General features: G+C 42.1%; 1 protein-coding gene across 1 annotated transcript; it reads left to right on the forward strand.

Annotated features, from left to right (window-relative positions):
* On the forward strand, window positions 1–8,372 carry si:dkey-183i3.5 (uncharacterized protein LOC566445 homolog). The gene is given in 13 exon segments (XM_048237377.1): window positions 1–540; window positions 543–612; window positions 646–764; window positions 1,802–2,013; window positions 2,298–2,358; window positions 2,516–2,611; window positions 3,123–3,299; window positions 4,163–4,288; window positions 4,603–4,716; window positions 5,097–5,203; window positions 5,396–5,502; window positions 6,024–6,221; window positions 8,236–8,372. Coding segments are annotated over 13 exon segments (1,779 nt in total). The 5' UTR covers window positions 1–168; the 3' UTR covers window positions 8,256–8,372.
* Window positions 8,373–12,254: the final 3,882 nt, after the last annotated feature.

The following is a 12,254-nucleotide window of genomic DNA, read 5'->3' on the forward strand; positions in this document are numbered from 1 at the left end:
GTGTGTGTGATTGTGCCAAATGTATGTGTGTGTGTGTGTCTGGAGTGCTCTGTCACAGACACACCCCCGTGTCTGTCTGCATAAATAGCGCTTCTCCAGAGGGGCTGCTGCACCTGACTGAGCAGCTCCATCTCGGCGTCTCTCCTCTCTCCTTCTGCAGCTGCGCTCATGGCCGACTCAGCCCGTCTCAGTGGAGGCGCTGTGCGCTTTGGCGCCACCTACAGTGGAAACAAGTTATTCTCACGCGCGTCAGGGATGTCCTCTGGCATGCGGTCTTTCGGGGGAGGAATGTCACTGGGGGGAGGTGGGGGAGGGTCCCTCGCTCTGCGATCGGGTCTGGGTGGTGGAATGGGGTTCGGAATGGGCCTCGGGTCTGCCGGAGCGGGATTCGGAATGGGCCTCGGGTCTGCCGGAGCGGGATTCGGAATGGGGCTAGGGTCCGGCGGGGCAGCAGGGGGCGGCTCTCGGGGGGCTGCAGGGTTCCGTATGGGCGTGGCTCCACTGCGTGCCCGGCTCGGTGGGAAAGTGTTCAAGATCGGGCGCCGTATGGGTTCAACCCGGCCTTCCTGGGGGCAGGCCCGGGAGTGGGCGCTGCAGGGGCAGTTGGGGTGGGTGGGGCAGGTGGAATGGGCGGGGGGGCAGGAGGGGCAGTTCCCACACTGGACCCCTCTCTGCCATCTCTGGACACAGTGCAGGTGACCCGACTCCGAGAGAAGGAGGAGCTGCAGGTGCTCAACGACAAGTTCGCCACCTTCATTGATAAGGTGAGCACCTGGAGGAGGTGTGTGTTTGTGTGTAAGTGAGAGAGAAAGGCTGTGTTGTGTCTGAGTGAGTGAGAGAGGTTGTGTGTGTCTATGTGTGTGAGTGAGAGAGGCTGTGTGTGTGTGTGAGTGAGTGAGTGAGTGAGTGAATGAGAAAGGCTGTGTTGTGTCTGAATGAGTGAGAGAGGTTGTGTGTGTCTATGTGTGTGAGTGAGAGAGGCTGTGTGTGTGAGTGAGTGAGTGTGTGCGCAAGTGAATGAGAGACCTCCTTGACCTATAAGATGAGAGCAGGGAGCAGGTGTGTGGAAGTATATGTGCAGAATGTCTAGATGAGAGTGTGTTGCTGGGAGACACACAATGGGGTGTGTGTGGAACAAACCATGTTTATTTGTGCCAGACCATGGGTTTGTCACTGAGTGAGAATATGTGTTTGAGAATATGTGTTTAGCAGGGATGATGAGAGAGTGTGTGAGAGAGTACAGCATCTGTGATAACTGATAGTCTGTGTGTGTGTGTGTGTGATTTTACATTTACATTGATTTTAGTTCAGTTGACTTACTGATACAATTCAGGCAAATCCACATTTTTAAAGTTTGAAATGAATGTATGGGTTCACAAATCATTGATTAGCTGTGTTAAATAATGATAATAATATTGATTGTAAGAGAGAGAGAGATTGTGTGTGTGTGGTGTGCAGCCTACATATTTTAGTGCCTGAGGACACAGAATGTCCTGACATGTGTGCAGTAGGAGAAGGAGCAACTGGTATGCTTCCAGCACCTGAGGTCCTCAGCGTGAGTGTGTGTGAGAGTGAAGCTTGCATGGTTCTAAAACCAAAAGACACATAGGGTTTCTGTGTCAGTGTGTGAGTGTGTGTGTGTGAGAGAGAGTGTCTGTGTGAGTGTCAGCGTGTGCGAGAAAGAAAGTATGTGTGTCTGTGTCAATGTGTCTTTGTGAGTGTGTATGTCTGTGTGTGTGTGTGTGTGTGTTCATACATGTCCTGGTCCTCACCTACCTGCACTCTCCCTGTGCGGTATAAGGCTCGCTCTCTGGAGCAGCACAACGCCGTGCTGAAGGCCAAGATCTCCATGTTCACCAACCCCGACCAGGGCGGCCCGGCCAGCACGTCCATCCTACTCACCTCCGCCATCGGCTCCTACAAGGGCCAGATAGACTCGCTGACCGCTACCAAAGAGGCCGTCATCGCTGAAATCGAACACTACAAGAACATCATTGAAGACGTCAGCGCCAGGTGTGTGTGATCAAGAACTGTTATTGTTATCATTGAACTGTCTGGGGGGCACTGTGGTGCAACTGGTTACAATGCCCAAACCACACTCAGATCCACGGGCCCACGGGGACCAGGGTTTGAGTCCAGCCCGGGTCATTTCCCGGTCCCATTCCATGTCTCTCTCCTACTCGCTTCTCCCATTCCATGCTCTCTCTACTGTCCTGTCAGATTAAAGGCATAAAAAGGCGGACAAAATAAATATATATAATATATCTATATACACGTTTGATTGGCTGTTTCTTCAGGTATGAAGAGGAAACGACACAAACAAAGACTCTGGAGATCGACTGGAGCAACCTGAAGGAGGCAAGATTATTATTAATTATTATTATCATATTGTTTACATGTATATCACCTCTCACAATACTTAAGTATTTGACTAACTGAATTAAATAAACAATGACTGAATAGGATTTAAGACACTGCGTGCAGGAAGTTGATAATGTTACCGTCTTGTGTGCAGGAAGTTGATAGCCTCTACCTGTCCATCTTCGAGCTGCAGACTAGTATCAGTGGGCTGGAAGACCATATTGCCTTATCCAAGCAGGTTTATGATGCTGTAAGTACATAGTGATCACGTTTTCCAAACAGCTTGGACTCAATGCCTTTTTTACACATAAAGAAGACAGATCATTATTGATCTACATCAGCATTTGGGCATGACATAAAAGGCCTGATCATTGCTACAGCTAGGGTTAGCTAACCCTTAAATCAACTATTCCGTGCATACAGGAAAGGACTACCCAAAAACTACCTGTAGGCTGCATGACATGTATGCTACTGTCTGGTTTACCACAGAAATGTATGTGTGTGGGTGGGAGTTTATACTGAAAACCCTAAAACTACAAGGAAGGCCGCATCTTTATTGAACCAATGCTCAACAGCTCAATTCAAACAGAAAGGAGAATTACCAAGGACGCAATGTCACTGTAATAAGATAATTTAGTCTTAATTCACAACACAGTTTAGTCTTTTTTCACTAGCCTTTTTTTATTTTTATTTCCGTTGGCTAAATTGTTTGCCTTCCACATAAATAAATAAAGACAGTTTTTGGATTTCCCCTTTCACAGAAAGTTAAAGAGGTCCGAAACATTGTGACAGGCAGTGTGAGGTCAGCTGTGTCCATTTCTGTGGACAATGCAGCACAGGCACAGGATCTGACGTCAGCTCTGGCGGATGTGAGGGGACACTACGAAGCCCTTGCTCAGCGGAGCAAGCAGGACGCTCTAGTATCTGTCCAGGATAGCGTAAGTCTCTTCTCTTCTTCGTATCTTTCTGCCTTCATGTGCAGCGCTCCGGCTACCCTTCATTACATCACTTCCTTCATTTCCAGTGCTCTGGCTATCTTTGATTACATCACTTCCTTCATGTGCAGTGCTCTCGGTGTGTTCACAGGAAAAAACCTTTTCACCAGTGAAAACATCATCATTCACGTCACTTCATGTGGGAATAAGAGGTGGGCAACTGGGGGTAGATTTTGCTAACAGAGTTGCCCAGTTGAGGGCTTGTCATCACTTTTGTTGTCATGTTGTAGTTTGTTTGTAGTCCATGTGGCCTTTCATGTCCAACAGTTTTAATGTGAACTTTGGAATTTGCCGCTTTTTGTCACTTGAAAGCTGCATATACTTCTTTCACAAGCGTCTTACACCATATTTTTAAGAAAATACAGTTGTTCATTTAAAATTAGTGAGCGTATGTTTTAACCTTTGTTGTGGCATCCATGTTGTTCACACATTCCGACGACAAAGCACATGAACACTCGCAGTGGGAAAAAACATAGATATATATACTGACAGTATATCTATGGGGAAAAACAACATAATCACGGGGCGGCCCCTGATATTCCCAGGTGCCATGAATGCACCATCTGCTCTGGCTACCTTTTTATTACATCACTTCCTGTCTGATTTTCCTCTTGCTTTTCTCCCAATCCCTGCTCACCTCATTGTTTACTCTTGGCTGTTTGTTTGGTAAGCATTCATACCGGTAGTTATTATACACACAATCATAATTCCATTTATAAACATTTTCATAAAATAGTGAGGCACCTCCAATGGAAAACTAGTATGTCTGCAGGGTGTTTGGCTAACCATCTCTGCCTTCTCCACAGATCTCCATGATGTCCCTGACCACCCAGCCCAACACTCAGACTCTCACGTCCGCCAAGGAGGAACTTCGGGTCTACAAACTGCAGATAGACTCTGTGCAGAGAGAGATCGAACGCATCAAGACACTGGTAGGGTCATCTCGGTCCGGTGTAGAAATGTGTTTGTGACATATTTATTTTTTTAAATTCTCACACGTTCATGTACCAAGAATCGGTTTGAAAAATTTGGAATATGTAAAAAATAAAAAAGTAAGGAAGGGGTAGCAAATTGTTGTGTTTATCAGTTTTGTATTTTTATTTAGAATTGATTTACTGATGTGATCCGTTGGTGCTTCTTTAGTTTATTAATGTTTAGAATCAGATACATTTTGATGATTTTTCAAATAATGTGTCAAAATATAAAATATTGTGATACAAAATATGGTGATCCGTTGACATTTCAGAACATCCAGTTGGAGTCTCAGGTGGAGGAGGCGGAGTCTCACTCGAGCTCCCACACAGAGACGTACCAGGAGCAAGTCCTAACACTCAAATCACAGCTGGATGACCTCCGCAAGGTACGAACAAAGTATAAGAACACTTTCTACTGAGGAGACACAGTACTCAAAGAATCCTCCATAGAAATGCATAGGGGTAGTTCATAACGACAATATGGCAGTAGACAATATAGCTGCCTGATAACTGCCCAAAGTGTGTTACCAAGATGGCCACCGAGTTGGGGGACTTGCCTATAAGGACTTTGCTTATACATCCGGAGTGTCTGTCTGCATGTGTGTCTGTCACCTGTACTGCCATATTGTTTAGAGGTGGTGCTTGAAGCCCGGCTGGATGAACTTGATGAATGACGCATACAAACATGCTTCCTGAAGGAGGTGTTACAAATTTTGCACACATTACTACAGACCTGGCAATGACAATCACGTGTGTGTGTTTCTAGCAAATCACACACTATGGCCAGGAGTATCAAGAATTGCTGGCCAGTAAGATGTCTCTGGATGTGGAGATCACGGCCTACAAAAAGCTCCTGGATGGAGAAGAAAGCAGGTAAGACACACATGCCAACTAGTGCCCCACAATCCGTTTGCCCGGGGAAACTGGCTCCCATGTAGGCCTTGCGCCTGGTCTGTTGAGACGACTGCAGGATTATGACCTAAATAGTAGTATATATCTGCATCCATCGACTTTGGAAAAAGCGTCTGCTAAATTAAATGTAAATGTGTGCGTTTTCTCCCTCAGGTTGAAGTCTGGAGGGGGCGTGACCGTCCACATGTCTAAAACATCAGTGGGAGGAGGAGGTGCTGGTCTGGGATTGGCTGCTGGCGGAGGTGGAGGCTATGGATTGGGTAGATTATCTGTCATCTTTTTATCATTATTATACTGTTTCTCTATCTGACAACATCTCTATGTGTATTACCTACAAAAATAATCACCCAAATCAGAAACATGTAAGAGCATGAAAAATGGAAAGCTAGTCCAGTGAGATGCTATGGGTTATAAGGAGATCTGGCTGTTAATCGAAGCTAACTGTCTATGGCAAATTGCAAAGTTCACAATATTAATGTACCGTAGATCACAGTACCCACTCGAAGGCAGAGGACAAAAGTGTGTAGAGCAAAACGTCTGCATTTCAGACTTCTTCGTCCCAGCGAGAACAAAATCCCCATGTTATTTCCCCAAGATACCAGATCTCCTTATATGGGCAAAGATGGCAGCTTTTTTGTAGGTGAACTTCAGAGGTCTTTTGGGGTACCTGCTAGCTGTTAAGGCTTAGCTAACTCAGATAATGCTCACTAGTGCTGTTCATGGCCACATAACTTTCTCATCACTCTGATTGTTATTCCTTTCTCCTCGACTCTCTGCCCAGGTCTTGGAGGTGGTCTAGGAGGAGGCCTTGGAGGTGGTCTAGGAGGAGGTTTTGGAGGTGGTCTAGGAGGTGGTCTTGGCGGTGGTCTAGGAGGAGGTCTTGGCGGTGGTTTTGGAGGAGGTTTTGGCTCAGGACTCGGAGGGGCGGGGTCTTTTGGAGCCAGCAGCTATTTCTCCTCAAGCCTTAGCAGCAGTGCGTGTGAGTCTCTCCATTATATCCATTCGTTATCCATTATAACGAGTGCAGTGGATGTTAGTAGGGCTGCCACTAACAACTATATTAATACAGATTAGTCTATCAATGAATCTAAACGATTAATTTTCCTCGCTAATTGTGCTGTAAAATGAGCGCACACCCAAGTAAAATAAGCATGCTATTTAGTAAAATGTGCACACAATTTAGTTTTATGTGTGCACAATTTACTAAATTTTGCTCTCAATTTAGTAAATCGTGCGCACGTTATACTAAATAGTAAATAGTACTAAGTAGTAAAACAAGCGCACAATATATTAAATTGTGCACACAATCTAATAAAATGAATCCACAATTTAGTAAAACGAGAGCACAATTTAGTAAAATGAACGCACATTTTCTCGATATACAAATAATCTTGCAATGACACCCAGGCTCCGTAGAATGGAGTCAACAGATGACAACATTAAAAGGATTCAAAAGTGAAGCGGTCACAATATAATACAATACATGATAAGAAGATGTCAACAAACAGATAATGCACATACCTGTAAGTGCCACTTAAATAACTATACTCAAACTATTTTTGCACATAGGCTATGACAGAGTGGATAGCCTTGGAAAGTAGGGAAGTTAAAGTTGATTTCATGAAAGTAAAAGTAAGACATTAGAAAGGCAAACAAAAATTTAAATTGCTTTTGACATGGTGCACTGAATACCGAATCTGTTGTCTCTGAATGTTTCTTTTATTGACACATTTAACTAGCCAGGGAGAACTCAGTCAAACCTTTGGCAAATTTGTAATATACTCTGCAGGTCCGTCTGGCAAAGAGACCATTAACTTCAATTTCCAATGTTCCTAAAACCCGGGCACCAATCAACCATTGAGGCTGGCTTAAGATGATGACATTGAAGCAGTTTTTGTTAAATGCTCATTTGTTGAGATGTTTTGTCATTTGCTCTGCATATGTCATCTCCTTCATCGCTCTGATTGGTTTTAGGTCTATCCAATTGTGTCCAGAGGCATTTTGATTTGTGTCCCATTGGTGACAACCCTTAGAAATAGGAGATGAATGAACCTTGTCCAGATACACTCTCAATTTAAATTGAGATAAGATCTGGTGCTAATGCTGCCTTCATGCCACATCGGATATTTGGAAATTCGGACCTCCGATAGAACACTACAGATAGAAACAATCACCAGAGACATTTTCCTTCTTGCTCAACCATAGCATCACATCACAATTCTAATAACTTATTTATGTGTTTCCTGTATTTGTTTTCCGAGCTGAGGTCATGAACACACTTTTCTACGGATTTTTAAAGTCGTGTCCTCCGAGTTTACGGTTGGCGTGAAGGCAGTATAACCAGGCTAGCATTTAACAGCCATTTGGATTACACCAACTTTAAAGTGTTATCCAAATAGCGGAAATTTTTCACAGCAAAATAAAGTCGCACATTCACTGGCAGTTTTGGTACATACAGGGCAATACATATAGGAGCTTTTTACTGTAAACTCCCACTTTTCCCCCTAACCCTCCTATGAATGCTTGTGTATAACACGGAAAAACGCAACTTGCCATTCTTCGTTCCTGCACCCTCAAGTTGGCACAAATGTGTTGGAACATAGGACTCATTCTGCTGCATACTCCGCAGAGTGCAGATAAGTAGGGGGGCGATCAGACAGAATTCTGTTTTTGCAGTGAGCTGCACATTTTCCACATTGTTTCATATTGGCAGTAAGCGTTTTGCGCACTGATTATGCATCCAGAGTGCCTCGTGTTTTTTTGCGGAGGCGCCCTCAGTGCCTCGAATTGAAAAAAGTTTGTCTCTAAGCAGAGCCTCAGGCTTTATAAGCTGCAAAGCGCGTCCTGTCTGATTGTTACCTACTACACACTGCACCTGTGATCCTAATTGTGTTGAACTACTACTCACACTATTAAACACATGTGGGTGCTTACAGGTCTCTATGGAATTAGGTAATTTTGTCTGAGAAATCCAATTTATTTTTGTTTTACAGTATCTTCCGCGGTCTACTGAAGAGCTGATGCCATCTCTCAGTTGCTCCTTACCTGAATGATATCAATGCCACTCTCTGGTGCAGACTCAACGCTTTACTGTATGTTTTATACCACCTCAATAAAATATGTTATGACACTTTGCTGTTCAATGTCATATCTATATATATATATATATATATGGGTATATCTCAAGATACCACATTTCATCTGACCTAGCATAGGAATAAGTCCCTCCCTACTAGTCGATTCATTGCCTCCTCAATAATCAGAATACAGCTCCCATGCAACAATTGTCTAGTACAGTGGTTCTCAAATGAGGGTACGCCCTGGGGGGTACGTGAGGACACTCCAGGGGGTATGTGAGATTTTAAAATATACATATATTTAAAAAGTAGAATCCATGCAAAAATAACAATTATTTAATAAATATTTCAGGAAAATATAAATTCATAAAATTAATTTTATATTTCAGTAGGCTATTCAATTTCATTATCCTAAAAACCCAGTGTCCCCCCCCCCATACCAGGATGGTTCGACCCAACCTGTCACATGCCACCCGCCATCACCTGTCAATCACTGTCAAAACTCAAACGATGGAGTCATGGTTGAAGCGTAGCGTTAATTCTTGTGAAAACACGGAGGGACAAGTGGCAAAGAAGGCCAAACCAGAGCCGGCTTTGCGCTGGTTAGGGGGTACTTGGCTGAAAAAATATTTCACGGGGGATAAATCACTGAAAAAGGGTTGAGAACCACTGCCATAGGATAACGATACAGCACAAGTTTTTTTTTTTTACTTTTGAAGCATACATGACCGCAAGGCGGCAACATCAAAGAAACAGATTACAGGAAGAATCCACTCTAGATATAAGGGTTCTGCAAGGAAATCTCGAAATCCAGGTCCATACTTGATTAATACACAAGCTCAATTAGAAAAGCATTGCAAATCACTGATAACAGTGAAGGAGAAACATAAAGTACAGATCAGATTTAAAAACCGAAGTAATTCACTTATGTAGAGAGCCATACAGTAAAAAAAAAAAAAAAACCAATAAGGTATTCAATGTATTTAATTTCTCAAAACAGATTAATAATGTATTTAATTTCAGCATTTCTATACATTAACAGCCTTTGATAGCATTTGAATGTATTTCCAGTAACTGTTCAATTAATCAACCAGTAAACAGGTATGACACACTCATCTCATAAACTCAGAGCTGTTGTGCTGTATGTGTATCTAAAGAATCACAATCATATGGGGCCATCCTTGCTTTTAGCATAATAAGCACAGCTGTTTAAATTAAAAATGTTAATGTTTATAGTACAGTTTATCATTTCTTTTTCTGAAAATACTATAAAATGTCTATGCTATACAAATTAAGCAAACAAAGTAAATTCAATATTCTTATTAGAATGACAGTTGTTATTGAGTTAACAGGGCAAATACGAAGTCAGCTGTTTCCTCTGACTGACAGTCCAGAACTCAAAACAGGGCGGTACTGGCAGATATGCTGGCATCAGACATTTCAGACACACATGATAGAAGGCGCCATGGAAACGTGTTATGAAAATACATGAGGTAAGACTGGTAAGTTTGTAGGTCCATTAATAACATTATCTGATGCGCACACACGCGCACACACACACACACACACACACTCACCCACACACATTTCAATTCAAGACGAGAACATATACTAATATGGGGAGTGTATAAAGACTTAATATCTGACATCCACATACTACTCTATATACCATCAAAGAACATGAGTGATTGTAAGGAGTGTGTACTGTAGGTCAGTCAATTCTAGCAGAGCAAACAAAATCAGACAGTCTGGCAGAAACTCGGAGTGCAATACAGAACTAGGGGTTCTTTGAAAATGTCAAAGGCAAACATGTTCAAAACAGTTTATCATTTGCTTTAAGTTCACACACAAACTATTTGAGGAGTCAGTTCTCTGCAAATAAACATGGATGCTTCACTTACAACCAGTGTCCATATACGTCAAAAGATGTTCAAATGTAAACGTTAAAAAAAACCCCCACACACACACACACAACTTGTTCGCCTTAAATGTACACCTCGGTTTGCCCGATTTCACATTTCCAGCAGCAGCATCCATCTTCTTTGTTTTCAAGTAGCATTATGTTAAGACTGCCTTGCAACTCTATACACGATGTGATCAGCCTGATCGAAGTTTGATTTTTCCAGCTCGCAAGCCAACGGAGAGTTGTTAGACTAACCTGACTGCAAATCTAGGCTAGTCAAATTAAAGTTATTAGTCAAATATCTGCACACTTCTGTTTTTACATAATGCATTAGCATTAGAATCTGAATTGAATTTGCATATGGATGTGATTGAATATGGACTGTCACACAGATAAATGGAACAACGTAAGTATTAACAAGTTACATATGTTTGAAATGAGTTCTAGTACCATTCAGAGCCTTATAGATAGATCTATGCATTTATTGACTGTCAATTACCCAAAAATCGTGGCTCTGTATCATTGAACAGTAGCCTATTCAATGCATTCTAATCCATTGTCAATCACTTCCGGGGAACTTTTTGAAGTTTACATGAACCACGGACCTTAACGAATTTTGAACACCCATTATCGCAACTCTCTATCGATAATGCTCTGAACGGTACTAGAACTAATTTCAAACATTTGTAACTTGTTAATACTTACGTTGGTCCTCCTCCTCTGTGTCACTTGCTGAACCATGTACTCATTCAATATCATTAACCCATCACAGTCCTAACCCAATTAACACACAATTACCTAGAGCAGGGTTCGAATTACACCGTGACCCTATATTATCCGATATACACCATGACTTTCCCAAGTCACATGCATACATAGCCTATAAGTTTGCAGCAGCGCAGCCTTTAACAGGGTTACTGAAAAAAAATTCTACTTTTACTACTGCAGGCAGTTCATATCGTTAGTAACATGTCATATAGGCACAATAACATCTACATAACAATGCTTCTGCTTCTCTTGAGCAAAAAAGCACTTGAGCATTATTTAGCAAACAAACGACAGCGAAATAAAACACCTGTCTGCAGCTTACAACTCCCTCTCTCTCCTTGGCCCCGCACTGGCGCACTGTTTTTGACGCTCACTGTCCTGATGTTTTAATATGTTTTTCATTTTATAGTATAATGTTTGTAAAGTGCTCAGTGTAAAACTGAAACTGTGAAAGATATAGCCCATGAAAGAATGAAAAGTACAACATATATGAAATAGGTAAGCATTAAGTAGTAAGTCTTTATTTATATTATATTGCGCTTTTTGTATAGTCTAGGTCTGAGGCTAATGACACTAATAACTGGTCAAAACCTTACAAAAACAAAAAAGAATGTAAATTACTTCAAGTATGAAAACTGTATCAAAACTGCAGTTTTGGAGGAAATATTTGCAGTTCGTATGCAGGAAATGTATTTTGAACACCAAAAAAATGCATTGCACTATTGCATAGCACGGCATCGTGCTGTACTTTACTGCAGAAATGCAGTATTTTGAACATGAAAATACTACTGTACTGCACTGTAGTGTAGTATAACTGCACTGTACTTCGAAAAGACTGCAGTACAACTGCAGGTTTTTTTGTAAGGAAAGGGCCACCCATAATCTAAAGATAACCCAGACCACTCACATTGTGGTCCAGATCTTTTGCTGGTATCTGCCGGAAGAACCTTGCTTTTTCACATGAAATCGCTGTAGGCCTATACATAATTGGTCAATAATGAATCCAGACACGAAACACTAATCAACCTCAGATAGACAGCTGGCTAGCGCTGCTGTAACAGGTTTCCCGCGGGTCCTTAAAAAGTCTTAAATACAACTTTCGGTTTTTAAGGCCTAGAAAAGTCTTAAATTGTCTGGAATGTCTTGAATTTTCGTAAAGGAGGTATTAAATTTGTGTATGGGACCGCCAGCGAGTGTGAGAGAGCGAGTGAAATGTCTCCATCTGGTTTCGTGTATTTTTTTAAACGGAAATGTATAAGTGACT

This window comes from Alosa alosa, chromosome 2 (assembly GCF_017589495.1).
Source record: "Alosa alosa isolate M-15738 ecotype Scorff River chromosome 2, AALO_Geno_1.1, whole genome shotgun sequence".
Taxonomy (NCBI): domain Eukaryota; kingdom Metazoa; phylum Chordata; class Actinopteri; order Clupeiformes; family Clupeidae; genus Alosa; species Alosa alosa.